This window comes from Natator depressus, chromosome 15 (assembly GCF_965152275.1).
Source record: "Natator depressus isolate rNatDep1 chromosome 15, rNatDep2.hap1, whole genome shotgun sequence".
Taxonomy (NCBI): Eukaryota; Metazoa; Chordata; order Testudines; family Cheloniidae; genus Natator; species Natator depressus.
Window position 1 is genome coordinate 13,196,654 of NC_134248.1, and position 22,847 is coordinate 13,219,500.

Below are 22,847 nucleotides of genomic sequence, written 5' to 3' on the forward strand. Positions count from 1 at the left end.
GATTCAGGTGTCATTGTCATGGAGTCACTGGGCGATGCTCTGGAACTACTCCATATGGAGCCAGTCAGGACTTTGAGGTAACATGCCTTCACTGTCACCAGGGCAAGAAGCTTACACAGCTTCGACCTTCCTGGGTCTGATCTCGGAGCATTCAGCATCCCCTTCCACACTGTGCGCTTCCTGCAGCAAGTCTTTTTATAAACTATATATTGCAAGCTTCATTATCAGCCTCTTCCCCATTATACTGGTGACTAAATAGCTAATATTGACCCAAGTGTCATTGGAAGTTGATATTCCTTTCAGATTAATAGGTGACAGGAGAGTTCACATCACAGTCATCATTTCAGCTGTCTGCAGACTCAGGCAAATATCTACATCACTCACTCAGTTCACATTTAAAAGGTTATCTCTGCAGCCATACGGTCTAGAAATTAACTTTTTTTTTTTTAATGGAAGTTTAGATTCTGGAGAATCTGACTTTAATAAATATATCATGAGGGATGGAGCCAGCCTGCAGCTGTATGTTCAACACCCTGTCTCTAGAACCATGTGAGTCAATAATGCTTTGGGTACTTTGTGGAATCCTGGTGGGAACAGGGCTGGCTTCCCTGCTGCCCAACCATATAAAACAACAATCATAATGCCATCAGCCTCAAATTCATGTGTCCAGCTCTGGTTACTCAAAATTCCAGTACAAAGTCACATGGTTCCTAACTAGATCCCCTCTTCAGAACCAACTGCTTCCTTACAGAACTGTAAGAGCAGGCAGGACCAGTAGCAGGGCCAGAGAAACCCCACGACTGGCAGAGCAACAGCGGAGGGCCTATGTTGACTAATTCTGCCCCCACGAGCATCCTGTACACATAGAGCACCAACACATAGAGGACCTCATTCTTTGACTGCATAGCAGCCAGAACTCTCAGTCCTGCAGGGCCAATTCACAGTGTGCCAATGCCCAATCATACTTAGCGTGAACAGTCCCAAAGCAATGAAAAAAAAAATCACTCTAATCTGACCCATCACCTGCTCCCTCTCAGAATGCCGGAATAATCAGACAGCTGCTGCCCTATGAAGGCTGATGCCTATGCTTGGCTCTGCTTTGCCAGAGTATGGAAGGAAGAATGGGAAACCTTGGGGACACAAAACCCAGTAACATTTTTGTGTCACTTTTGGAGGTAGAAAGAGTGCTGAAGTCCTTGGCAGCTTCCATCCCCACATGACTTGGTATACCTGTCTCCCTATGCATAGTACATTGTATGTGTGTATACAGTGCTTTATTCCTGTCTTTTCCTCCCAAGTAAAAATTGTCAAAGATGGCTATCAGGGTTCTTAAATTTTGAATATAAAACCCCCCTACAATATTTCAAACTAGACATTTGTAAGCCAATATGTAAAGATATTTTAGGCTAATGAATTTTATTGTGAAATTCAGACTTGTGAAAAACAGCATGAAATCATTTTTGTAAAATGTTATGAGCATTTACCTTGAACATTTGCAAGCCTTTTCAGTCCCTAAACTTACTAATGCTGTGAGGGATATACAATGAAACCACAAATCCTGGACATCAGACTGTGTGGTATGGGCAGCTGCTGATACACGGAGCTCAACCCCTCATAGTGCTCCTTTCCATTCAGTCTTAAGAAATGTAGTTACCAGCCACCCACATATTGGTGAACACTATCTTCTGTGCACTGAGCTGAATTTTTTTTTTATTATTAATAGTGGCATAGAATCTGAATTGAAAAAGCTGCCTGCTATATAAAGAAAATGCTCCTCCTCTCCTCCCTGTGGATTAATCTCTGACTTAGTTACTATAGAAACCTTACTGTAGACACTATAAGTAAAAAAATATATAATATAATATAATATACAAAATTAACTAAACAAAGTAGAAGTGGTACCGTCAGTGCTGAGCACACCGGTGGGAATGAAGTCAACCCCGAAGTCAGGAACAGTATCGACATGTCCGATGGCAGTGAGAACTGCGATAGCAACATTTGCATTACCAACTGTGGTGGTACAAAGGTGTCCCATACCGATCCCAATACAAGCCCCAATTCCATGACTTGCCGGAGGGGAACATTACGATCTGGTGCTGACAGACTCGGTGGTTCAGCAACCCAATCAGCCAACTAGTCTACAAATGATGTAGTCCTGGCAAAGTCCAGGACCAAAGGAGAGGTCGGGACTGAAAGGCTGCGGTCTGTAGCCACCTGACTTGCCACCAATGAGGGAACAGTCCTTCATGCGTACCAGACTCAATGCACACCCAGAGTCAATGGGACAGGGTTTGTAACCTCCCCAATCAGTAGCGGGGCAGTGTTACAGGTACCTGTGCCATCCTGCATGTCGGCATTGACCCGGTGCTGATCCATGCTCCTTCTGGGGGAGGTGGGAGTGTCCCCACAAGACCTGGGACCTTCCCAATTAGTCTTATGCAACCTCTTCCTTGGCGTACTCAATGGGGAATGACTCCACTTCATGGGAGAGACTTGTGCTCCAGAACGTGAAGCCAGAGCACTCTCAGAACCCGAGGGTGACCTCCGACCAGATGAGGGCCTCAGTACCAAAGTAAGCCACATGGGCTGCTCAAATAGGTGCTGCTTTAAAGGAAGGTCTCCAGCCACTTGAGTCTGTTTTTTTAAATGACCTGCAGATTGCACAGCACCCTCTAACATGGGCCTCACCAAGACACAGTAAGCACCACGTGGGGAATCGCTGTTGGGGATTGCTTCCCCACATGAAGGACAATGTTTAAACCCTGGTGCAGGCATCACTGGGAAAACTTAGCTAACAGTACACAAAGGCACTACTAACTATGTACAACAACTATAAAACAGGAAACACTAATTGAGAGAGATGTGGGATTAAAGCACACAGAGCTCTGATTCCAGCCACAAATGGTAAGAAGGAACTGACGGAGGTTTGTGGCAGCGGTGCTGAATATAGTCAGGGGAGGCGCTACAGCATGAGAGCTGCCCCTCTACAGGTACTGCTAGGCAAATTTTTCCAGTGCCAGTGCACGGGGTGTGCTCACACTTAAGTGGAATACACATCTGTATCAACTCAAAGAAGCATATTTCCTTCAAATTTAGAATACTGATTTTTAAGTACCTTGAAGCTCAGTTTAATGTCAGTGAGGTGACATCAAGGCTAAGCAAACAAAGCTTACTTGCTGTTCCTCAAGGCAGCAGAGCATAATACAAAGAGATCTCACTCACAGCTGCTCAAGGGCTAACGAATTAGGTAACAGAACAGGACATCCTGAGATTCAGACTTGTAGTCCTGCAGTAAAATTGAATAGGAGACAGCACTACCCTGTTTATTCCTTTTCATATACTGCTCTCACTCATTTCATAAATAATTCCACCAGGAATATGCATGATTTATAAAATGTCTGGAAGAGCAGGTTGGCAAGGTCCCTACTAAAATCTCTGAGCTGCTAGCTCTCATTCTCACACGATGGTTGTTTGTATATGTAAAATTAGATCAGCTACAATTTCAGCAGCTCTGACTCTTCCATATGAGAACAGATTAAAAACAGTAGGACTATTCACGTTGGAAGGAAATGGTATCTAAACAGTGAATCATGTGGAGAAATCCACTCAGGCATTCATTTTAACCTTTCCTATGATGAGAACAAAAGAGCACTCTATGTCAAGGGCATACACTTTAAGTGGATACAAGTAAATACGGTAAGCAACACTATTAACCTGTGGAAATCACTGCTGCAGGATATTACTGAGTTCAGTAAGATTAAAAATATTTGACATATGAATAAGATTAGTGTGAGAGAAGCTTTGGAAAATTGCCTATTTTTATGGGGTTCTGCAAAATTCTATTTTGTTACCACCTTGTCCTATTCAACATATATGTGCTGCTATTAAGGAGGATAGTGGGCTGTAAAGATAACAGTACATGGTAGATGGCATGCAGCTCTGTATCTCCTTTTTGCCAGACCCAGAGAATGCAGCACATTTGCTTTCCTAGTGCTTGGCCAAGACAGAAAGTTGGCTGAGGGCGGAAGCTTAACCCAGACAAGATGGTTGTCATGCTAGTGAGAAGAGGGTTTGATTTTTAGGGTATGGTGGGAAGGGTGATTCTTATTTCAATTATGGAGGGAGTTTTTCAAATGATTCACAATTTGGAGGTTCTTTGAACATTATTCACTCTTGGAATCTCAGGTGGCACTGGTGTCTTTTTTCATCTGTATCAAAGTAACTATAACCATTTCTCTTGGATCTGGATCTTGCCACTGTGTTCCATGATTGTGTGTCTTCTGTGCTGGATTACTGCAATTTGCTCTATATGGTAATCCCCCTGAAGAGGACTAGAAAGATACAGATGGTGCAGAACGCCACTGTCAGCCTGTTATGCGGAGTTAGCACCAAGATTAATATTATACCTATATTATGCCTATATTAATAATAGTATTAACTTTTTATTTGCATGTAGGTGTTAGGGTGTTAGCGCTGATCTATAAACCCCTAAATGGCTTACATTATAGCTCTCCAAGACACACCCCACCCTAGCGTGCCATCATGGCATTTGAGAGACGCTGGGGCACTTGAGTTAAGAGTCCCTAGATTTAAATCTCTCATGGTTGAAGACAGGATCCTAAATGAGGGCTCTTAACTGGCATAGGCACACCAACAGCAGAAGCAAAGCCTTAGTGGAGTCTGTTGTCCTTTGGACAAGGATCATCACTTTTCTAACGCTACTTTTTGAGGGTTGTGTTGAGTTGGAGCATAGCTTCCTTTTGGAGACTATATTCTTATTTTTCTTCTTATAACGTTTAAGTTGTTAATAATGTATGAACATCCTAAACTGTGGGAATTTATTTTTGTAATTTTAAAAATTTACTAAATATGTAAATGTATAATATCTAGGATAAAATTAATAAGGCTATCATTTCTCATTCTTCAGGGCATAAACAGATCCTCATCAGGGGGTGAGGAAGAAATTTCCCTCACGTGGCACAGCACCATACAATTAGGGACATTATCGGGGTTTATACCTTCCTTTGAAGTATCTCACACTGGCATTCAAAAACTAGATACTAAATTAGGTGGACCACTCACCTCTTTATACAGTAAATCACTGTTTTTGAGTAGAAATCAATTCTCACACAAATTGCACAGTTCCCTCCTGACTGGCTCTCCCAGTCTGTTTAGTGCAGCCATTGGGATTTGATCTGCAAGGTGCTGAATGCTCTCCTTCTGATCCACCAGTGAACATGGTTAACTTTAAGCATATGAACAGTCCAATTGACTTCTTTAGGAACACTCATGTGATTAAAGCTAAGCATGAAGCAAGAAAAATGAAATATTTAATGCCTCTTTTGCTTCAGTCTTCACTAAAGAGCTTAATTATGACCAGATACTTAGCACAAGTAACATTAACAAAAGGAGGAAGGAACACAAGCCAGAACAGGGAAAGAACAAATTAAAAAATATTTAATAAAATTTGATGCATTTAAGTCAGGAAAGGCTGATGAAATTAATCTTAGGGTATTTAAGGAACTAGCTGAAGCAAATGTAGAACCGTGAGCGATTATCTCTGAGAGCAAAAGGAGCACGAGTAAGGTCCCTGAAGTCTGGAGAAGGGCAAACATAGTACATATCTTTAAAAAGGGGAACAAAGAGGACCTGGGGAATTACAGACAAGTTAGCCTAACTTCGATAACTGGAAAGATACTGAAACAAATTATTAAGCAATCAGTTTCTAAGGACCTAGAGGATAGTAAGGTAATAAGTAATAGCCACTATGGATTTGTCAAGAACAAATCATGCCAAACCAACCTAATTTCCTTTGACAGGGTTAGTGGCCTAGTGGATGGGGGAAAGCTATAAATATGATATATCTTGATTTTAGTAAGGCTTTTGACATAGTCCCAATAACATTTTGATAAGCAAAGTAGGGAAATGTGGTCTAATTTAAATTACTGTAAGATGGGTGCATACCTATTCTTTTAAGTACAGTTTTTCAACCAGTTATCTATGTTTCGCTCCCGAACTGGGAGTATGTATCTAGTGGGGTCCCATAGGAGTCTATCTTGGGTTTGGTACTATTCAATATTTTAATTAATGACTTAGATAATGGAGTGTTGTATGTAAAACACGGGAGGTAATTGTCCTGCTCTACTCGACACTGGTAAGGCCTCAGCGGGAGTACTGTGTCCAGTTCTGGGCACCACACTTTAAGAAAGATACCAACAAACTGGAGAGAATCCAGATGAGAACTACAAAAACGATAAAAGGCTTAGAAAACCTGACCTATAAGGATAGGTTAAAACACTGGGTATGTTTAATCTTGAGAAAGGAAGCCTGAGGGGGGGACCTGATAAAAGTCTTTAAATGGGTTTAAGGCTGTTATAAAGAGGACTGTTTTCCATGTCCACTGGAGGTAGAACACGAAATGATCAGCTTCATCTGAAGAAAGGGAGATTTAGATCAGGTATTAATCAGAAGGCTAGTTAACCACTGGAATAGGCTTCCAAGGGAAGTTGTGGAATCCCAGTCTTTGGAGGTTTTTAAAAACAGGTAGACAAACACCTGTCAGGGATAGTCTAGGTATACTTGGTCCTGCCTCAGTGCAGGCAGATGGACTAAATGACCTCTTGAGGTCCCTTCCAGCCCTACATTTCTATGATTCTATTTGCTAGATCAGAGCCAGAGTGTTCAATAGTTTATAGGATTAAGCATTTACAGAGCAAGATTTTTGTAGGAAAAGCAGGCAGGCACTCAGGAGACTAGCATGGCACACAGGCACATGCTCACCAACTACAGCACAACTACTAAGTCTACACCCTCCCAGACATGGCAGTCTTTATAACAAAAACCTCTCTTCGGGAGCAGAGAGGGAGATAGAATTTAAGATTGGTCCATGATACAGTTTTGAAACACCTGAAATTTCATTTAATGTTCTTCCAGTAGATTACAGTGGGAGAAGAGCGTATACTATACATCAAAAGAAATTTGTGCAGGAGGACTACTCAGAACAGAATGCACAAAACACCAAATGGTCTTCAGAAGAGGGCTTTTTGTTTGTTTTAAACAGATGCAAACCAGAAATCAATTCTTATGAGAAAACTGTTTCGTACAGGAAATAATAATATTAAACAGTGATAGCAAACATTGAGCATTGTAATGGCCTGAAAGACTCCTTGGCTACATATGTATAGACAGCTAGTTTGCCATACAGTGAGACTCTGCTAGAGACTGGGCTTCATGAGATTACCTAGAACTCCTGTTCTTGCTGATAAAGTAGCTCACATTTAGATACAGTACTTCAGTACTCTCCCCCAACCTCAAAAATTCTTTGAACAAATGGTACTATTTTTGGTTGTTCCAAAAAGTGCAAAAGGACTCACCCGAGAAAGAGAGCACACGCAGAGATGAACAGAATTAGAATTTTAAACAGTTTTCATCCCAGCAGCACTTAGTGACCATCACATGATGGTAAGCCATTGATTCTCCCGCCCCCATTCATGTTAATACTGTAAGATGATAGCTTCTCAAGCTTATAAGGACTACGCATGCATCCTCTTAGATGGGACAAAACTGGTAAATTTTGCTGTAGTACAAATCCAACTTCTTTGCCCTCTGTGTCGCCCCTTCAACCCTCTCTTGTTGAATTCCCCCAACATTCTCTCTCAACAAACCTTCCATATGGGAAGCAGGTGTTAAAATGTCCAAGTAGTGGTATGTTTGTCAACAGTATTAACTTACATTGAAGAAATTAGTCTTGTTCCTCTCACAGAAGAGACCCTGTGCTGGCATGTGCTTCAGTTGCTGCCATGGGATACTGCTGCCTAGCAACACATCTCGGGCCCACTGGAGGTTCTACAGAAGCAAGCAAGAAAGAAAATGAGTAGGAGACAGAGGAACGGTTTGTTAATGCAGGTAAAAGTACAAAACATCCTCTTGCTTTTATTTATACATTACCAGCTATAATTTCTCCAGAGAAATCTGTCTAATGGCAGCCAGACTCAGGTCAGCTAATATTTGTGCATTTTGGGCAATAATGAAATTCAGAGGTGAGATTATCCCATCTCTCCCAAAAAACCCTTACACAGAAAACATGGTGGTTTAACAGCACAAGCCCTAAGACTGACTGGCCCTGGCACTAGGCAGAGGATTACTCAATCCCCCTAAAGCTTCAAATTCAGTCTCAAACCCTCATATTTTACGCTGACTTAGACTCATTTTTGTGCTTTCTCAATGCCACTGAAATCTGTTTCCATTTCCTGTCACTTAGAGCAGCCTGAGTTGCACACACATTTTCTACCTGTTTTTTAAAAAAATGACTATATGTATTTTTTTATGGAATAATTGTCATAATTTCATTAACAATATAAAAGGATTAGATAGCAACCAAACTCAGAACAAAAAGTCACTGATTTCTAATACCAATTTCTTGTCCACAAATACTAAACAGCTAGCCAGATCCCTTGAATATATAGCAGTTTACCCGTCAGCCCTTTTTTTGGTTGCCTAGGATGTGTGTTTGTGTGCCTAATCACCATACTTCAGTGACTACACTTGCAAACCCTGTCAGCCCTAAAAATGAGAGACCAAGTGAGAGAATGAAATGTTCATCTTTCAGATGGCAAGAAAGCTCACCATTGCTCTGTCAACTAAAGCCTGGTCTATGGATAGATTTTTTTTTTTAACTGTTGTTACTATTTCGGTTAGTTGTGTTTTTTTTTTTTTAACTGAAATAATTATACCAGTACAACCACTAGTGTGGGCACATTCATATCAGTATAAAGGTGCCTTAAATGAATGTGCCCACACTAGGTATGTTGTAACACCTTAGCTATACCAGTACAGTTAAAGGAATACACCTTTTATGTGTAGATAAGCCATAAATTGGCTTTATAAATTAAGAAATTAGGGCCTGGTCTGGCAAGCACCAGTCACATCTGATTTACACAGAAACATTTAACATGTGAGAATAAGAAATATTCCTGAGAGTAAGATCTTGCAGGATCAGTCTCCTAAGGAAGAAAAAAATATGGTTCAAGAGAACTCAATGCCTGACATGAATATATGAATATGAAAGCTTTTATCAAGGCTTTATTTTGGTCAGAAGAACAGCAGCTGTTGGCCCTGAGCAAACCTGCCACCCAGGAGTACTAACAGAAGGGACAATTATTAATTGTAAAGTTTCACTGACAGGCTAAATCTTTGGTTTACTTCTACTTTTTCCTTCAATCATTCCATGATCTCTTTAGCATTGAGCACTGGGTTGTTTTTTCCCCAGAGCACTAAAGCTGTAGAGCAAACAAAAGGCAGAGAACAAGGAAGAGAATGCACTGATATCTCTTGAGAGGCAAGTGACAATGCTATAACCTGCCTGTGGTGTTCTTTCTATGGACCTGGGAGCTGCATCTATAAACCATAAATCTGATTAACCCATGTACGTCCTGAAACTGTATTCTGGTTATGATACACCTTAACCTTTCTCCTCTTGCTTTACCTTCTGTGGACATTATTGATTTTTTCTAGACTGATGTTTACCTTATTTCTCTGCTGATTTTACTTTCCATCCTGTGAGTGTTTGTTGAAATATGCATAACTCATATATAAACCCTATGTAGTTGCAAACTTTTTCAGTCCTTCAGTTATAGTAGTCATGCAGAAACCCTCCGTGTCTTTTCAGAATTGGAGTCTCACCTCTGGACAGGTTACTTACTGTTTCTAGAATCAAGTGTAACAAAGCATAATGTTGGAAATGCCAATCAGCTGCTGCTAGGGGTCAAAACACTTCCAGATAAACTAGAAAGATTGTTAGAAACTAGGGAGAAACAGATATTGGGCCTCTGTAATTACAACATCTGACACTGGACAGAATTTGATGAGCTTAGCTTGAGTATGAGACAAATGCATGTTACTTTACAAATACCATTAGGCATTTTCTGGCTTTTATGAGGACCAATACACACATTTATTACCACAGAGACATATGAATAATAAAAGGTTCACTGGTGTTATGACTGGAAAATAAAATGCTTTGACTCACCATGCTCTCTCTCCATAGCACTGTTTTCTGCAATTTATACCATAACCACTCACTGACTTTTATGATCTAAATCTGTAAAGCCTTTTAAGTGACAGACAGTAGAAAACCAAAGATATAAAAAAAGCTATGCAAAAAAGGGCCTGCTCCTGCTTTTATTGAAAAAAAGGCAAAACACTCATTGATTTCAGCATGGTGAAGGATTAGTCCTAAAGTTGCATTGCTAACAGAAAATTTATAAAAGTGCAGCAATTTATCATTATGGACTAGGCTGATTGTCATATTGAGGTGGATATACCGTAATTACATTTAGAATATGATCAGAGAGGAGGTACCTTTTCTTTTAAAGCCTCTCTCTTGCAAATTTCATCAGAAGGTTTCTATAACATATCAGTCATGCAGCAATGCTATTATCTGATCACGGTGTCTGATGTTTCAGGACACAGTAATTTTTAAGGTGTTGCGATCGTGTGAATCTTGTCTTAAAATTTACTCTTGTAGAACCTAAAATAATTGATGGCAACATATCTCACAATATATGCTTTACAGAACAACTCCTGGCTTTCCAATGAACTGTGAAAGACAACATTTATGGCCAGATTCTGCCCTGCATTAAGATTGCTTTGCACTGCTATGGTGGTGCAAAACAATACTAAAGTCAAAATAACTGGTCACTTGAGAATTCCCACAATTTAGGGGATCTGGGCTGACACTGAGCCACTGTACTGGCTCCTAGGTCACCTTCTATGTCTCTCCCACATTTCCTGATAAAGGAATCATGGCTAGAAAAAAGGAGCTGGGGATAAGGTTGCTTTATGCCTGGGCAATCCCCAGGTGACAACGGCCTCTGGGGCTACTGGCAGTAGTCTCAGGTGGCTCTGATCTACGCCAGGGACTTCCCAGCACCCAGATGCCCCCAAAATCAGGGGCTGAGGGCCTCACAGAGGGCCCCCTTGCATTATTCCTCTCCTTAGCCGCACAAGATTGAGATCTATCTCACAATATGGAAATTCCAAAAAGAACAGTTCATTTACTGCTTTTGGTAGTGAAACAGAGGATAAGCCACGTGAACAATAACTACACCCAAGGTTTAGTTTGTGTGGTGTCTGACCATTCTGTTCTGAATGAAGTCAGCATACAGCACAAGTGACAATTATTACAATCAGCACTTCACATCTCTCAAGAAGCAGGCACATGAATACTTCTTACACTGTTCACACACATCAAATGCAAAAAGCGGTGAATGGAGCAGGAAAACAACAAACCTAGTGTTTCCTGTCCATTTCAACTCTGGGCTCTCCCTTTCAGATATATCAGCCTGTTTTTCTATCTCTGGTATTTAACAGCACCAGCCACCATAGTAAAGTAGGTGCTTTCAAGTCTGATCTTAAACTCCACTTCTACTTACTCTAAATGCTGGCAATGCCCATCATAGATTTTATTTTCCCTAATAGACCAGTCTACATCCTCCAAGCCCAAACTGTCACTTTGCAATGTCAGCTCTCTATTGATTTATGCATTGAAACTACACTGGGTTACATGCACATCAAAAGACTGGCTTCCTCTAAAGAACAAGATATCAGCATTTGGCTACCTAGCAGAGAATGTAAGAAGACTGCTGTATTATTTTACACTTCAAAAATATTCTGGCAGCAAAAAGACTCGCTCACAAATGGCTGAGTCTGTAAAAGCAGTGAACCAGAATTGCCAGTCTATCAAACAACAGAACAATGGGGCAACCCATGTTTCAGTGGTTAGTGCTTCACATTGCTCCTGGAAAGACACAGAGTTCAAGGCTAAATAAGGCCAAAAAAAGCCAAGTGTTTAAATACTGTACTTTCTGCTTTGCTTGCATGCATCCGTTTCAATCCAATCTGTGATGATCTGAGGTGTATGAAAGTGACATGCAATCTCAGGGCATCTCAACACACACGGCCGTGTGGATTTTTACTTACAGTAAAAACAACCCCTCAATCTAATATGTTTAACAAACAAAAACAGAAAAGCCACCATCACACGGCTGTAACCTTATATATAAAATCCCAGGCCTGAATGACTCTTAGGAGGTGTCTTATAGATATATTCCTGAAACCAGGATTTACACCAGATAGTTTGACAGAGCTGTAACTGTAGTGGCATGCTCTCGTGCTGCTCAAGTAGTGTATGATATATGTACACTGAATATATTATTCCTAGGGAAATCCACATATTTTGCAAAGTGATGACGATGATCTAGCCAAAAGCAAAAAAGTTCATCCAGACAAATAATGCCATTTTTCTGTAATCTTCACACAACTGTATGTAATGAGAGTAAAGGGTGAAGCTAGAGATGTTACACTGTCCTTATCCTTAAATCAGGATAATCAGTAATTCCCAGTAAATACACTTGAGTGGATCTGAACTCATTGGTTTCAAAGACTCTGCTCTGCTTACCTTTTAAACTGGAGTCATTAGGAGCGGAAGAAGGGATTCAGGACAAAGCAAAAGGGATTTATTCTTACCAGTCTGAAGCACTGGATTTAACTGTGACTCAGACCAATTATAAAGAGCTGTTTCCAGTTCAACAACCACCTCCCACTCCCTCGCCACTCCAAGATTCAAAGGCAGGCTAACTGACAGGTTACAGTCCCTTGCAGAACTGTTTTCCTATATTACTAAGATGGAAAAGGAGACTACCATAAAGATCATCTTGCTAGAAATCTGAGTCACCTCAGAAGTGGATACCTCTTAACTCCAAGGTGTCAAAAGCCACCTTTCCACAAGGGAAGGAACCACAGGAAGTGTGGCTGTGAGTTGCATAAAATGATCTGCTACTTCCTACCCCTCCCAGATTTTTAAATATCTGTTTCACTGCCAATGCTTGTAATTAGTTAAAAATTATGATACTCACCCCAAAATATCACTTTTACTAGTTACAAGAACTAATACTCCTCAAAGCCAAGCCCCCAGCTCCTCCTTCAGCATATAGCCAAGAGAAGACCTAGAAAGCTCTCATTGAGGACACTGCAGGGTTAGCATCAATGTAGATGCTCTAACAACACTTTCAAATGTTGCTCCTCATTGTAGAAAACATTTTTTCAAGTTTGATTTTGTTAAGGAAGCCTGGAGTTGAGCCTCCTCCATTATGGGAGAACATGCAGCCATGTTGATTTTAAAGCAGTGGCAGTGTTTGTGCAGGTGCATTCCAATGTTTCCCAGAGCCATACACTGTTCTGATCCTCAAATGACGTACAGATTTGAAAACATTCTTACTGTAGTTATATTTTTTTATTTTAATACCAGGCTTTTAGGAGCGCCAGACAGCTAATTTTCACATTTGAAATTTGCCATAAATTAATATCCAAATAATGCAACAAATTAAGACTAAGGATTATATTCTATTCCTTTTTACATATTTTTAACTTAAGCGGCATATAAACAAACCAGGGCTGTTGATTAATCGCAGTTAACTCACGCTATTAACTCAAAAAAATTAATCGCGATTAAAAAAATTAATTGTGATTAATCGCAGTTTTAATCACACTGTTAAACAACAGAATACCAATTAAAATTTATTAAATATTTTGGATGTTTTTCTACACTTTCATATATATTGTATTCTGTGTTGTAACTGAAATCAATATATTTGAAAATGTAGAAAACATCCAAAAATATTTAAATAAACAGTATTCTGTTATTGTTTACCAGTGCGACTAATCGAGATCAATTTTTTTAATCGCTTGACAGCCCTAAAACAAACTATGTTTCGCTCTTCAAGATATTATTTGATATGGAAGGGTATAATGTGTATATATGTGGTGGCAGGTAACAGACTGCTGAGTAGTCTGAAGGTTCTTTAGAACTTTTGAATGTACTCAGAATAGAAGGCATATTTAATAGGAAAATTCTAGTTCCCCAAGTGAACAACAACATTTTACTTTGCATCAAAGCTATGTATTTTACAAGACCTCATCTCCAATGCACCTTGCTATTTTAAAAACATAATCTACCTTTTTTTGGTCTATAAACATTTCCTCCTTATTGATTATTTGTTTGTGAAGGTTTCCACTATGTATTTCATGCAGTAGGTTGATGTGTTGTGTGGGCTTGTTTGGGGGTTTTTTTGGAAAGAGAAATTGGGAGAAAACCATGGGAAGCACCAATATAACCTATCTGATGGATTTTATTGGATCCCTAGTACTGTTGACATGGGCTGAGATCGGCCAATATGCCAGGCTTGGCAAGTGCCATTATATTAGGAAAAGTGATGTTACGTTGTTTGATCTAAACCCATACGCCATACAATAGATATTTTAAAATTAGCTTCCATTGCTAACGGTGATACAAGCTCTGAACCGGTAAGAGAATAATTTGCTGTTTGCAAACAGGTGGCAGTCCAGTTTGTCATCTTTATGAATAACCTCTGTATAGCTCCATTTTATTTAGCAGCTTCTCTCTTATCAAGGACTAAAGCTGCTGCATATATGTAAAAGATGCAGGGGGCTAGAGTAGAAGTGAAAGATCCTGGAGGGAGACATTTTAAACAAATTAGTACCACTGACCTAACATATGACGAAGCAGCAAATATACATGATTATTACTAATGGGGTACTAACAATTTCTCTGAGCCGTACTGTTTGTGTTGGAAAGAGTTTTAAATAACAGCACTGATCAGAGAAACTGTTAGCAACTTATTGGCTACAATGACATATAAACACACTTTTGCCATCACAATTGGGATACTAATGTAGACCAGTCCATGCAACATCTGTTCCAAAGTGTTCCAAGGTTATTAGATTTCAAAGTGGAATGTGAATCAACTGCAGCCTTGAACTATGCAAGTTTACATTGTCAGAATTTGTTCCTAATGTTTGATGTATGTCCTTTATAGACAGTATTTGACAGAATTCCAAGGCAACTAGCTCAAAGTGCCTTTTTGATTCCACAGTTGTGATGTCATCTTGCAGCAGGAATGTAGCAAAGAGTAGTCCCTGAAGCTGATTGAAAGCTAGACCCAGAGCAGCTGTAATATTGGTGTATTACTGGATTTGTACTACAAAGTTCCTGAAAACTGTCAAAACTTCCTACTTCCACAAACTAATTTGACTGTTAAATACAAAGTCGGTGATGATGAACAACTCAGTAGTGGATCATTTTATCAAAGATTCTGGCTTTAAACTACTACTCATGCATTTTATACCATGTCCGGTGGCGGCCTGATGTAACTATGGCTCATATTACATTCTCCTAATGGCAAACAGGTGTTAAAAATTGTTAAGGGTTCTGTTAAGGATAGATAATGTATGAGCATTAATAAATTAAAAAAACCTAAGGACAGGAAAAAAAGCATCTCCTGGGAAAGATATTATAAGAAAGTTATGCCTAAAACTTGCATTAGGAGGAACATTTTATATATACACAACTTTTTTTTTTTTTTTTTTTTTTTTTTTTTTTTTTAACACTTCCTGACTGCCTATGGGTAGGAGGATATTATACCCCTGCCTGGACTGACCCCCACAACATAAGAGAACTATTCACTTTCACTTTACTTTAGGTAGTACTGTCTATCTGTATTTGTGAACAAAGTCTTAACTTTTTCTCTGCCTATCTTGTCCTTCCTGTTTCACCCTGGATTTAAGTTATAAAGATCAAATTGTGGCATTGCCTTCATTTTTGTGGTAAAAGATGGAAGTCACAAAGGAAGGATTAGGACTTCACTGCAAGGCAGAGAAGCAGGTTTAGTGGGGGAATAAAACTGGCAGTCAAGTTTGTAGAGAAAAAATAGCTTTTGAAAATTCACTTTTATATTCCCCCCACCACCAGTATGAAAGTCCCATCTAACAAAATTTAGCAGCTAAACACAGATTAGCTTCGATGACAACATGAGATGAAAATAACCACCAACATTTTGAGGTGGAAAGGTGGAAAGTGGAGTGTCTGGCCAAATAAAATGTAGAACAGATCCTGAAAAGGACTTGGTAAAAAAGCTTGTCCCTTTACCAACATCCTGATTCAGCAAAATCAATAGTACAGAGACATGACAGAAAAGGGTGAAAAGAACCAGTGCATGAGAAACTTACTTTTCTATGAACTGTGGAGGCTAGACAATCGTCTCTTCTGGCCAGCCATGAATTTTGGCCCTCCTTGGTTCTTCATGCAAATTTTTGGCAATGGACACAAGTGCTGAACTTCACAACAAGATTTTGTGCAATTTAAAATTACGCTTAGCTCTCTGAAACCTCACCAGAAATCTATTCAAGCCACACAGCAACCCACCTCTACCTAATCTATTTATCAAGGTTCTCATACCACGCTTGTCACCATGGTATAAGAACATAAGAATGGCCATGCTGGGTCAGACCAAGGTCCATTCAGCCCAGTTGCCTGTCTACTGACAGTAGCCAATGCCGGGTGCCCCAGAGGGAGTGAACCTAACAGGTAATGATCAAGTGATCTCTCCCCCACCATCCATCTCCATCCTCTGACAAACAGAGGCTAGGGAGACCAGTCCTTACCCATCCTGGCTAACAGCCATTAATGGACTTAATCTCCATGAATTTATCCAGTTCTCTTTTAAACCCTGTTATAGTCCTAGCCTTCACAACCTCCTCAGGCAAGGAGTTCCACAGGTTGACAGTGCACTGAGTGAAGAAGAACTTCCTTTTATTTGTTTTAAACCTGCTGCCCATTAATTTCATTTGGTGGCTCCTAGGTCTTATATTATGGGAACAAGTAAATAACTTTTCCTTATTCTAAGTATCTAAGTATCCTTCTCAATCCAGTTGTTACTACATATGCTCAGATATATTTTACTTTCTGAATTTATGGGTAAAACTCCCACAAAGGGCATAACAGACAGACAGATATCCTAGCTCTTTGGCACTACCTAACCAGAGGCAGCAACTGTTTAAAAGAATATGAATCAATGGTCCAAGACAGAAAATTCGGTCCTCTGGAAATTCTGTGGTATAAGCAATCATAATAGCAGAAAGAAAAGGAGTACTAGTGGCACCTTAGAGACTAACCAATTTATTTGAGCATAAGCTTTCGTGAGCTACAGATCACTTCATTGGATGCATCCGATGAAGTGATCTGTAGCTCACGAAAGCTTATGCTCAAATAAATTGGTTAGTCTCTAAGGTGCCACTAGTACTCCTTTTCTTTTTGCGAATACAGACTAACACGGCTGCTACTCTGAAACCTGTCATAATAGCAGAAAGTAATAGAAGTTTTTTGGGAAGTTGAGTGGCAGTTTATTATGCACCAAATGTAAAAAAATATATATAACCCTCTATAGACTGCACAGAAATTAACCTATCTACTAGAAATGAGGAAGGGAGGAACGGGCAAAGACAAGATTTAACCCTATGGCTTTCAGGAAAGACACGTATTTGACACAATATTTAGACCACTGTACCCATCCTCTTCTATGCTATCTACTGCCCAGCCAATAGCCAAACATAATGAATAACTAAGTGCGTATAAATAGTTAGTTTGTGAGAGGGAGAAAGAAAGAAAGAGAAAAAGAAGGGAAAAACATTAAGAAAATGTTTTGTGAGGAGTTCCTCAGGCAAGGATATGCTACCCTCTGACCAACTGCGTTGAAGATAGGCTTTCTTACTGGAAGATGATACAACCACAGTTTGTCAGCAACAGTAATGACAGATTGTGAAAATCCATTGCTGCTCTTAATGATTGGATTTTTATGAAGAAATTAATGGCTGTCATATACAAACAGTGTGAAAATATTTTCAAAACCGCCTGTGTTTAAAAACTGGTCATGTTTTGCTAGAAAATGACTACTTTATAGCCAGTCTGAATGCTGGACACATTCCACTTGATTCGTAATACATGTTACAGATCAATTTGGCGTCTCTTGTGCTGTTAATATTTTTATACTACAGTATGACAGAAATTGAGCTCACATGTAATAAGATTATGAACACAGTAGAAATTGCTATATATTAATCTATGAATACATATATGTAATAATGACATGAACACTGTATATGACCGGGGCAATGAGGGAAACTTATTCTATATTGGGTTATAAGACTTTCCTGTGTGAATGCATTGATCTAACTTGTCTTGGGATTAGCTGAACATTTATTATATGCCTATAATACTTGAATTCAATGGGAACTATACATAAAGGCAATACAGTGGCTTCCCAGATGAGAATACATAGGTACACACAAAAAAGACAAGGGAGCCAGCTGTTGGCTTCCAAGTGGAGCAGTATGAAGGAACTGGGTCTCCCAGATCTAGGGAATGGCAAGCCTTAGAGAAGAACTAGCTATGCAGACAGTATGCTTTATTGTTGTTAAGATGTGTTTCCTCTGAAATGCTTTTGTTCTAAATAAAGATTTCGCTTTAAGGATGCTGTTTGGTCACTAATCCCCATTGTCACTGGGAACAAAACTGCAGGTTTGAGCCCAAGTCAGACCTGGTAAGGTGATCACAGTTGAGACACAGGGGATTGCCACCCTGCACCTGGTCTGAGATTGGGAGAAATGTGTGTTTCCATCACAAGAAAAAGGTGACAGCTTGAGGGGTAGAGGGGGCATGCTCAAGAAGCCAGGAGTTATTGGAGGTGCAGTTAGGTCGATAATTATGATAAGCAGTATAATTTTCTTTTCCATTTCTTTGCCATTATCTTTTCCATTACCTACCCTCTCTGCTATTAGAATGCATAGTGGAAATTCAATTAATAGAAGGTACGGTGTAGGTGGGGAAGGAATACTAGGGGGGTAAGGTAGTACAGTGTGTCATTGCACTAGCCTTTCAAATCAAGAGACTTGGGTTCAAATGCTGATTTTTACCAACAGAGAAGTAAGTTTGGTAGTTTCAACTTATTACTCATGGATACTTTACAACTTACTTTACAAGCTGGCATGATAGGCGGTTGCTGCTCAAGAAAGGCCCAGGGCTAGAATAGCAGTGGTGTTGCAGGCCAAAACTCAGGTGGACTACAGACCTGTGACAAAGAAACTTTCGCAGAACCTGACTGTAATGCATTTTGCCTCAGTCTAGGCTAGAATTATCCATCTATAATTTTCATGAGCATCAAATTCTTAAAAAAAGAGGCTACAACATGCAAGAGTTACCCAAAACATCCATAGTTGCAAAGATCAATGCTCAATATATTTTGTATGCTGCTTGATTATGTGGGAGACAGTCCTCTGCAGAAACATGGTTACTTGTTTTGGGTGCAAAATAAACATGCTAAATCTAAAATAAAGGAAGTTTACAGTTCAAAACAGAGAAAGAGATAACTCATGACAGTTAAAGTCCTTTCACAGTAATTCTACCATGAAGAACATATTTAGGTCATGCTGGAGGAGGAAAGTTCTGATTCTCTCAGGCCAAATGTGCACTAATTCCAACATAGTGATCAAGACATTTTCTGCCCCGTTTAAACCAAGACCACAGGCCTGTGTGCCACAGTCTGCTTTGGAATTGCAATAGGATCCTTGAGTGACTTTCACTCAGTGATTTCTAACAGCCAGTAACTGGTCTACTCAGGGGGAAGTAATGACAGATTACAGGAGCAGGAAACTTAGAAACGCAATACCCTAGCACAGCAATTTGGGTTTAGTATCAAGTGGGGAAAAGAAATTTCCGTCAAGCCTTAATTCTTATTTTGACCTTCACTTAGTGATAGCTAGGATCCTACATCCATATAGCCATTGTCTGACTACCCTACCCGTCTAGTGAATGCCATTAGAGAAAGCATCCATTCCTATAAGATAGGAAGAATGTGTTCGGTTACAAAATCTTGAACTTTTTCAGCTGTGTGAAGGGAGGCAGAGGTAATGTTTCTGTCTTCATATTTAGCTTATATAACCTTCCCCTTTCCAAATTGTTCCATAACAATGCTTCAGTAAGGAGGAACTGTGCTCCTCTCAGAGCTCTGTTAAAACTATTCTTGACTGATTAGAAAATATCACTGTTGAGGAAACACAAGATTTCCCTATCCCCAAAGGAGAACACAACCTCTGCAGTACTCCCAAGACAAGGCAGCACAAGAGTCAGAGACCAAACCTGGTCTTCTATCTGATAGTGATCTTACATCTGGCCCCTGAGATGCCACAAGCCAGAAACTGAGGGAGTTGGGAAGAGAACTAATTCTCACCATACTGAAGGGACCTTCTGGAACACAGCTCCTCTTGTTTTAATATATTAAGGATGTGTAATCCTCTAGTATCAGTAAGTATCTATTAATAAATCTACTGCTTTTATTTTTCAAAAAGCTGCATAAACACAAAGTCCTAAAATTTAAAAAGTGTGCACGCAAAGTATACCTTTTTGCATTCAGATCTCTCAGCATGTGTATGTGCATCAACTGGTTTGTGCATACCATACATATGCATACAAATGTAGTTGTCCAATTCTGCACATGTACTTTTTAAAATTTAGGTCCAATTTACTGATCTTCCCTATGCCCTGGATGTGGGTAAGCATTATTATCCTCATTTTACAGATGAGGAATCTGAGGTGCCACAAAGGCTAAGTGAACTGATCAAGGTCACACAGCAGGTCCATGTCAACGCTGAGGAGTTCCTAACCATTTGCTCAGTCCACTTATTTAGTTACAGGTAAGATATAATTCTTTTTATATTTATAAGAAATAAATCGTTTTGAACACAGCTGGCCAGTCATTGTGCCAGTGCTATGTCTTACCTTGTGTGTTTTGCTGTACGCATACAGAAAGGCCAATCTGTAGAGGCTCTTATAGTGCTGGGGGAAACGGCTCAGACACAAACGGAAGGAGGTGATGCATTGTTCTGTCAGGAATTTGCGTTGCTCTTCAAGATCTGCTGGAAGACACTGGGGAAACTCAGATGCGTCTCCACAATATTCAGCTTTCTTCTTACAGTCCCACTGTGAAGGTGGGGGAACTGTAGCTTTGATAGGGATGCCAGATGATGCTTGGGCATCTAAAAGAACTTTCTGGACACTATGCTCAGCTGCATGATAAGATTCAGAGTTCTCCAAGGGTTCTTCTGACTTTCCTACAAATGAACAAAGGTTCAGCATTTGTGTTTTAGAACCGATGTATACTGAAAAACTTAAAACCTTTTCTCCATTAAACTACATTCAGAATAATTCCAGAACTTCCCAATATATGTGTGACTGTTCTATTCTACATATTCAATGAACAAGACACCTTCAAGCTCCTAGAGAAACATATATATAACTATCTATCAAGAGGAAGGCAACTTTAGAGTCACAGGCTCTAGGGGCAGAAGGATCTATTATGATCACCTAATATGACTTCCTGAATAACACAGGCCAGGGAATTCCACCCAGTAATTTCTCCATTGAGTCCAATAATTTGTGGTTCAACCAGCCCATCATTTTTACAAGATAAATCTTCATTTATCAGATAATGCTGACTCTACAATATCCCTTGTCACCTGTTGCAAAAGTTAATTACCTTCACTGTTAAAAATTTGCAACCTATTGCCAATTAACATTTTTTCAGCTTCAGCTTTCAACCACTGAATCTTGTTACATTCCTCTACTAGAATAATGAACCCTCTCATATCAGTTACTATCACTCGATGTAGCTATTTATAGTCCATGATCAAATCGCCTCTTAACCATCTCTTTGATTAGCTAAATAAACTGAGTTTAAGTCTCTCTTTCAGGTGTGTTTTCCTCACTTTGAATCATTCCTGAAGCTCTTGTCTGAACCCTCTCCAATTTTTCAACAGCCTTTTGAATGTGTTGACACTAGAAATGGACACAGTATTCCAGCAGGATGTACTATGTTTTTCAGAAGCTTCTGAAGGCTGGGGAAAATATTTCTATTTAATTTTTTAAACCATTAAATATTTTACAATCACCGCCTTCTGACCTAGAATTGTTAGCACACTTGATACGTCTGAGCCATCCCAAGTTTGAGGAAGACCTTTTAAAATTTTTAACTTAAAAAGTGTTATACATTTTTCAAGCTAGAGCATATTCATACAATGTTTCAGTAATACCAGAATGTTTTAATTCTCAATTCAAAAAGTTTCAGTCATTCCAATGCCTTAATCATCCCAGGAGCAGAGGAAAAAAGCTGTCAAAATTAACACGAGCAAACCTCTTTTACATGCTTAGCTGATGTTATTTTGCATTTATCCCCATAGCATCTGGGTGACTTAAAATTTGTTTTAATTATTTTTAAAGTATCCAAAACAAATGTTTATGTCCCTTCCCTCAAAATAGGCTTTTTTAAATTAATTGTAGGAAAGCTAATTCAAATATTTTTGAATTATTTTTGAATTGTGGGTTTGTGTTGTGTTGTAAGCAATTGGTGTAGTTAGAAGTGGAAGTACAAAACATACACCCCGCCTCTAATACTGGGTCATATTACATATTACAAAATAATGTTATCAAATCTTATATTAATTTACAGCGGCGACGGACAGGGGGACAGGAGGGGAGGGGCCAGGGGCTAGCCTCCCTGGCCGGGAGCTTATGGGCCGGGTAGGCCATAGTTTGCCCACGGCTGGTATAGTCACTCTAGCGCAAGTTTCCCTAGTTTAGACAAACCTTAAGAAAAAGCATAATTCAAAAGAAGAAAACAAGTTATCAAAATATCAATGATACATACAATGTTGAAATAAACGTTTACTGTACATTTCTCTCCAATGAGAATAAGGGAATGGATCAGGACCAGCTAAGCATCAAATTTTGTGGATCCATAAAATATAATATTATGGAAGGAGGGACTAAACAATGCTGTGATGTGATAGGAAAGTTTTATGGGCCTAAGTTTGGATGGCAGCATTACTCACAAAGGTGAACAAATTACATGCCAAAAATATTTATGCTACACCGTCGCATTTTA

The 22,847-nt window shown here is 39.5% G+C and overlaps 1 protein-coding gene across 5 annotated transcripts in view; it reads right to left on the reverse strand.

Annotated features, from left to right (window-relative positions):
• CABIN1 (calcineurin binding protein 1) overlaps nt 1–22,847 on the reverse strand; it is a 211,117-nt gene that overhangs the window by 109,543 nt on the left and 78,727 nt on the right. For all 5 annotated transcript variants that reach the window (XM_074972749.1, XM_074972748.1, XM_074972751.1 and 2 more), the window contains 2 exons: nt 20,687–21,018; nt 7,732–7,845 (listed from right to left, as the gene is read on the reverse strand). In XM_074972749.1, coding sequence (XP_074828850.1) covers nt 7,732–7,845; nt 20,687–21,018 — 446 coding nt within the window. The remainder of the gene's footprint in view (nt 1–7,731; nt 7,846–20,686; nt 21,019–22,847) is intronic.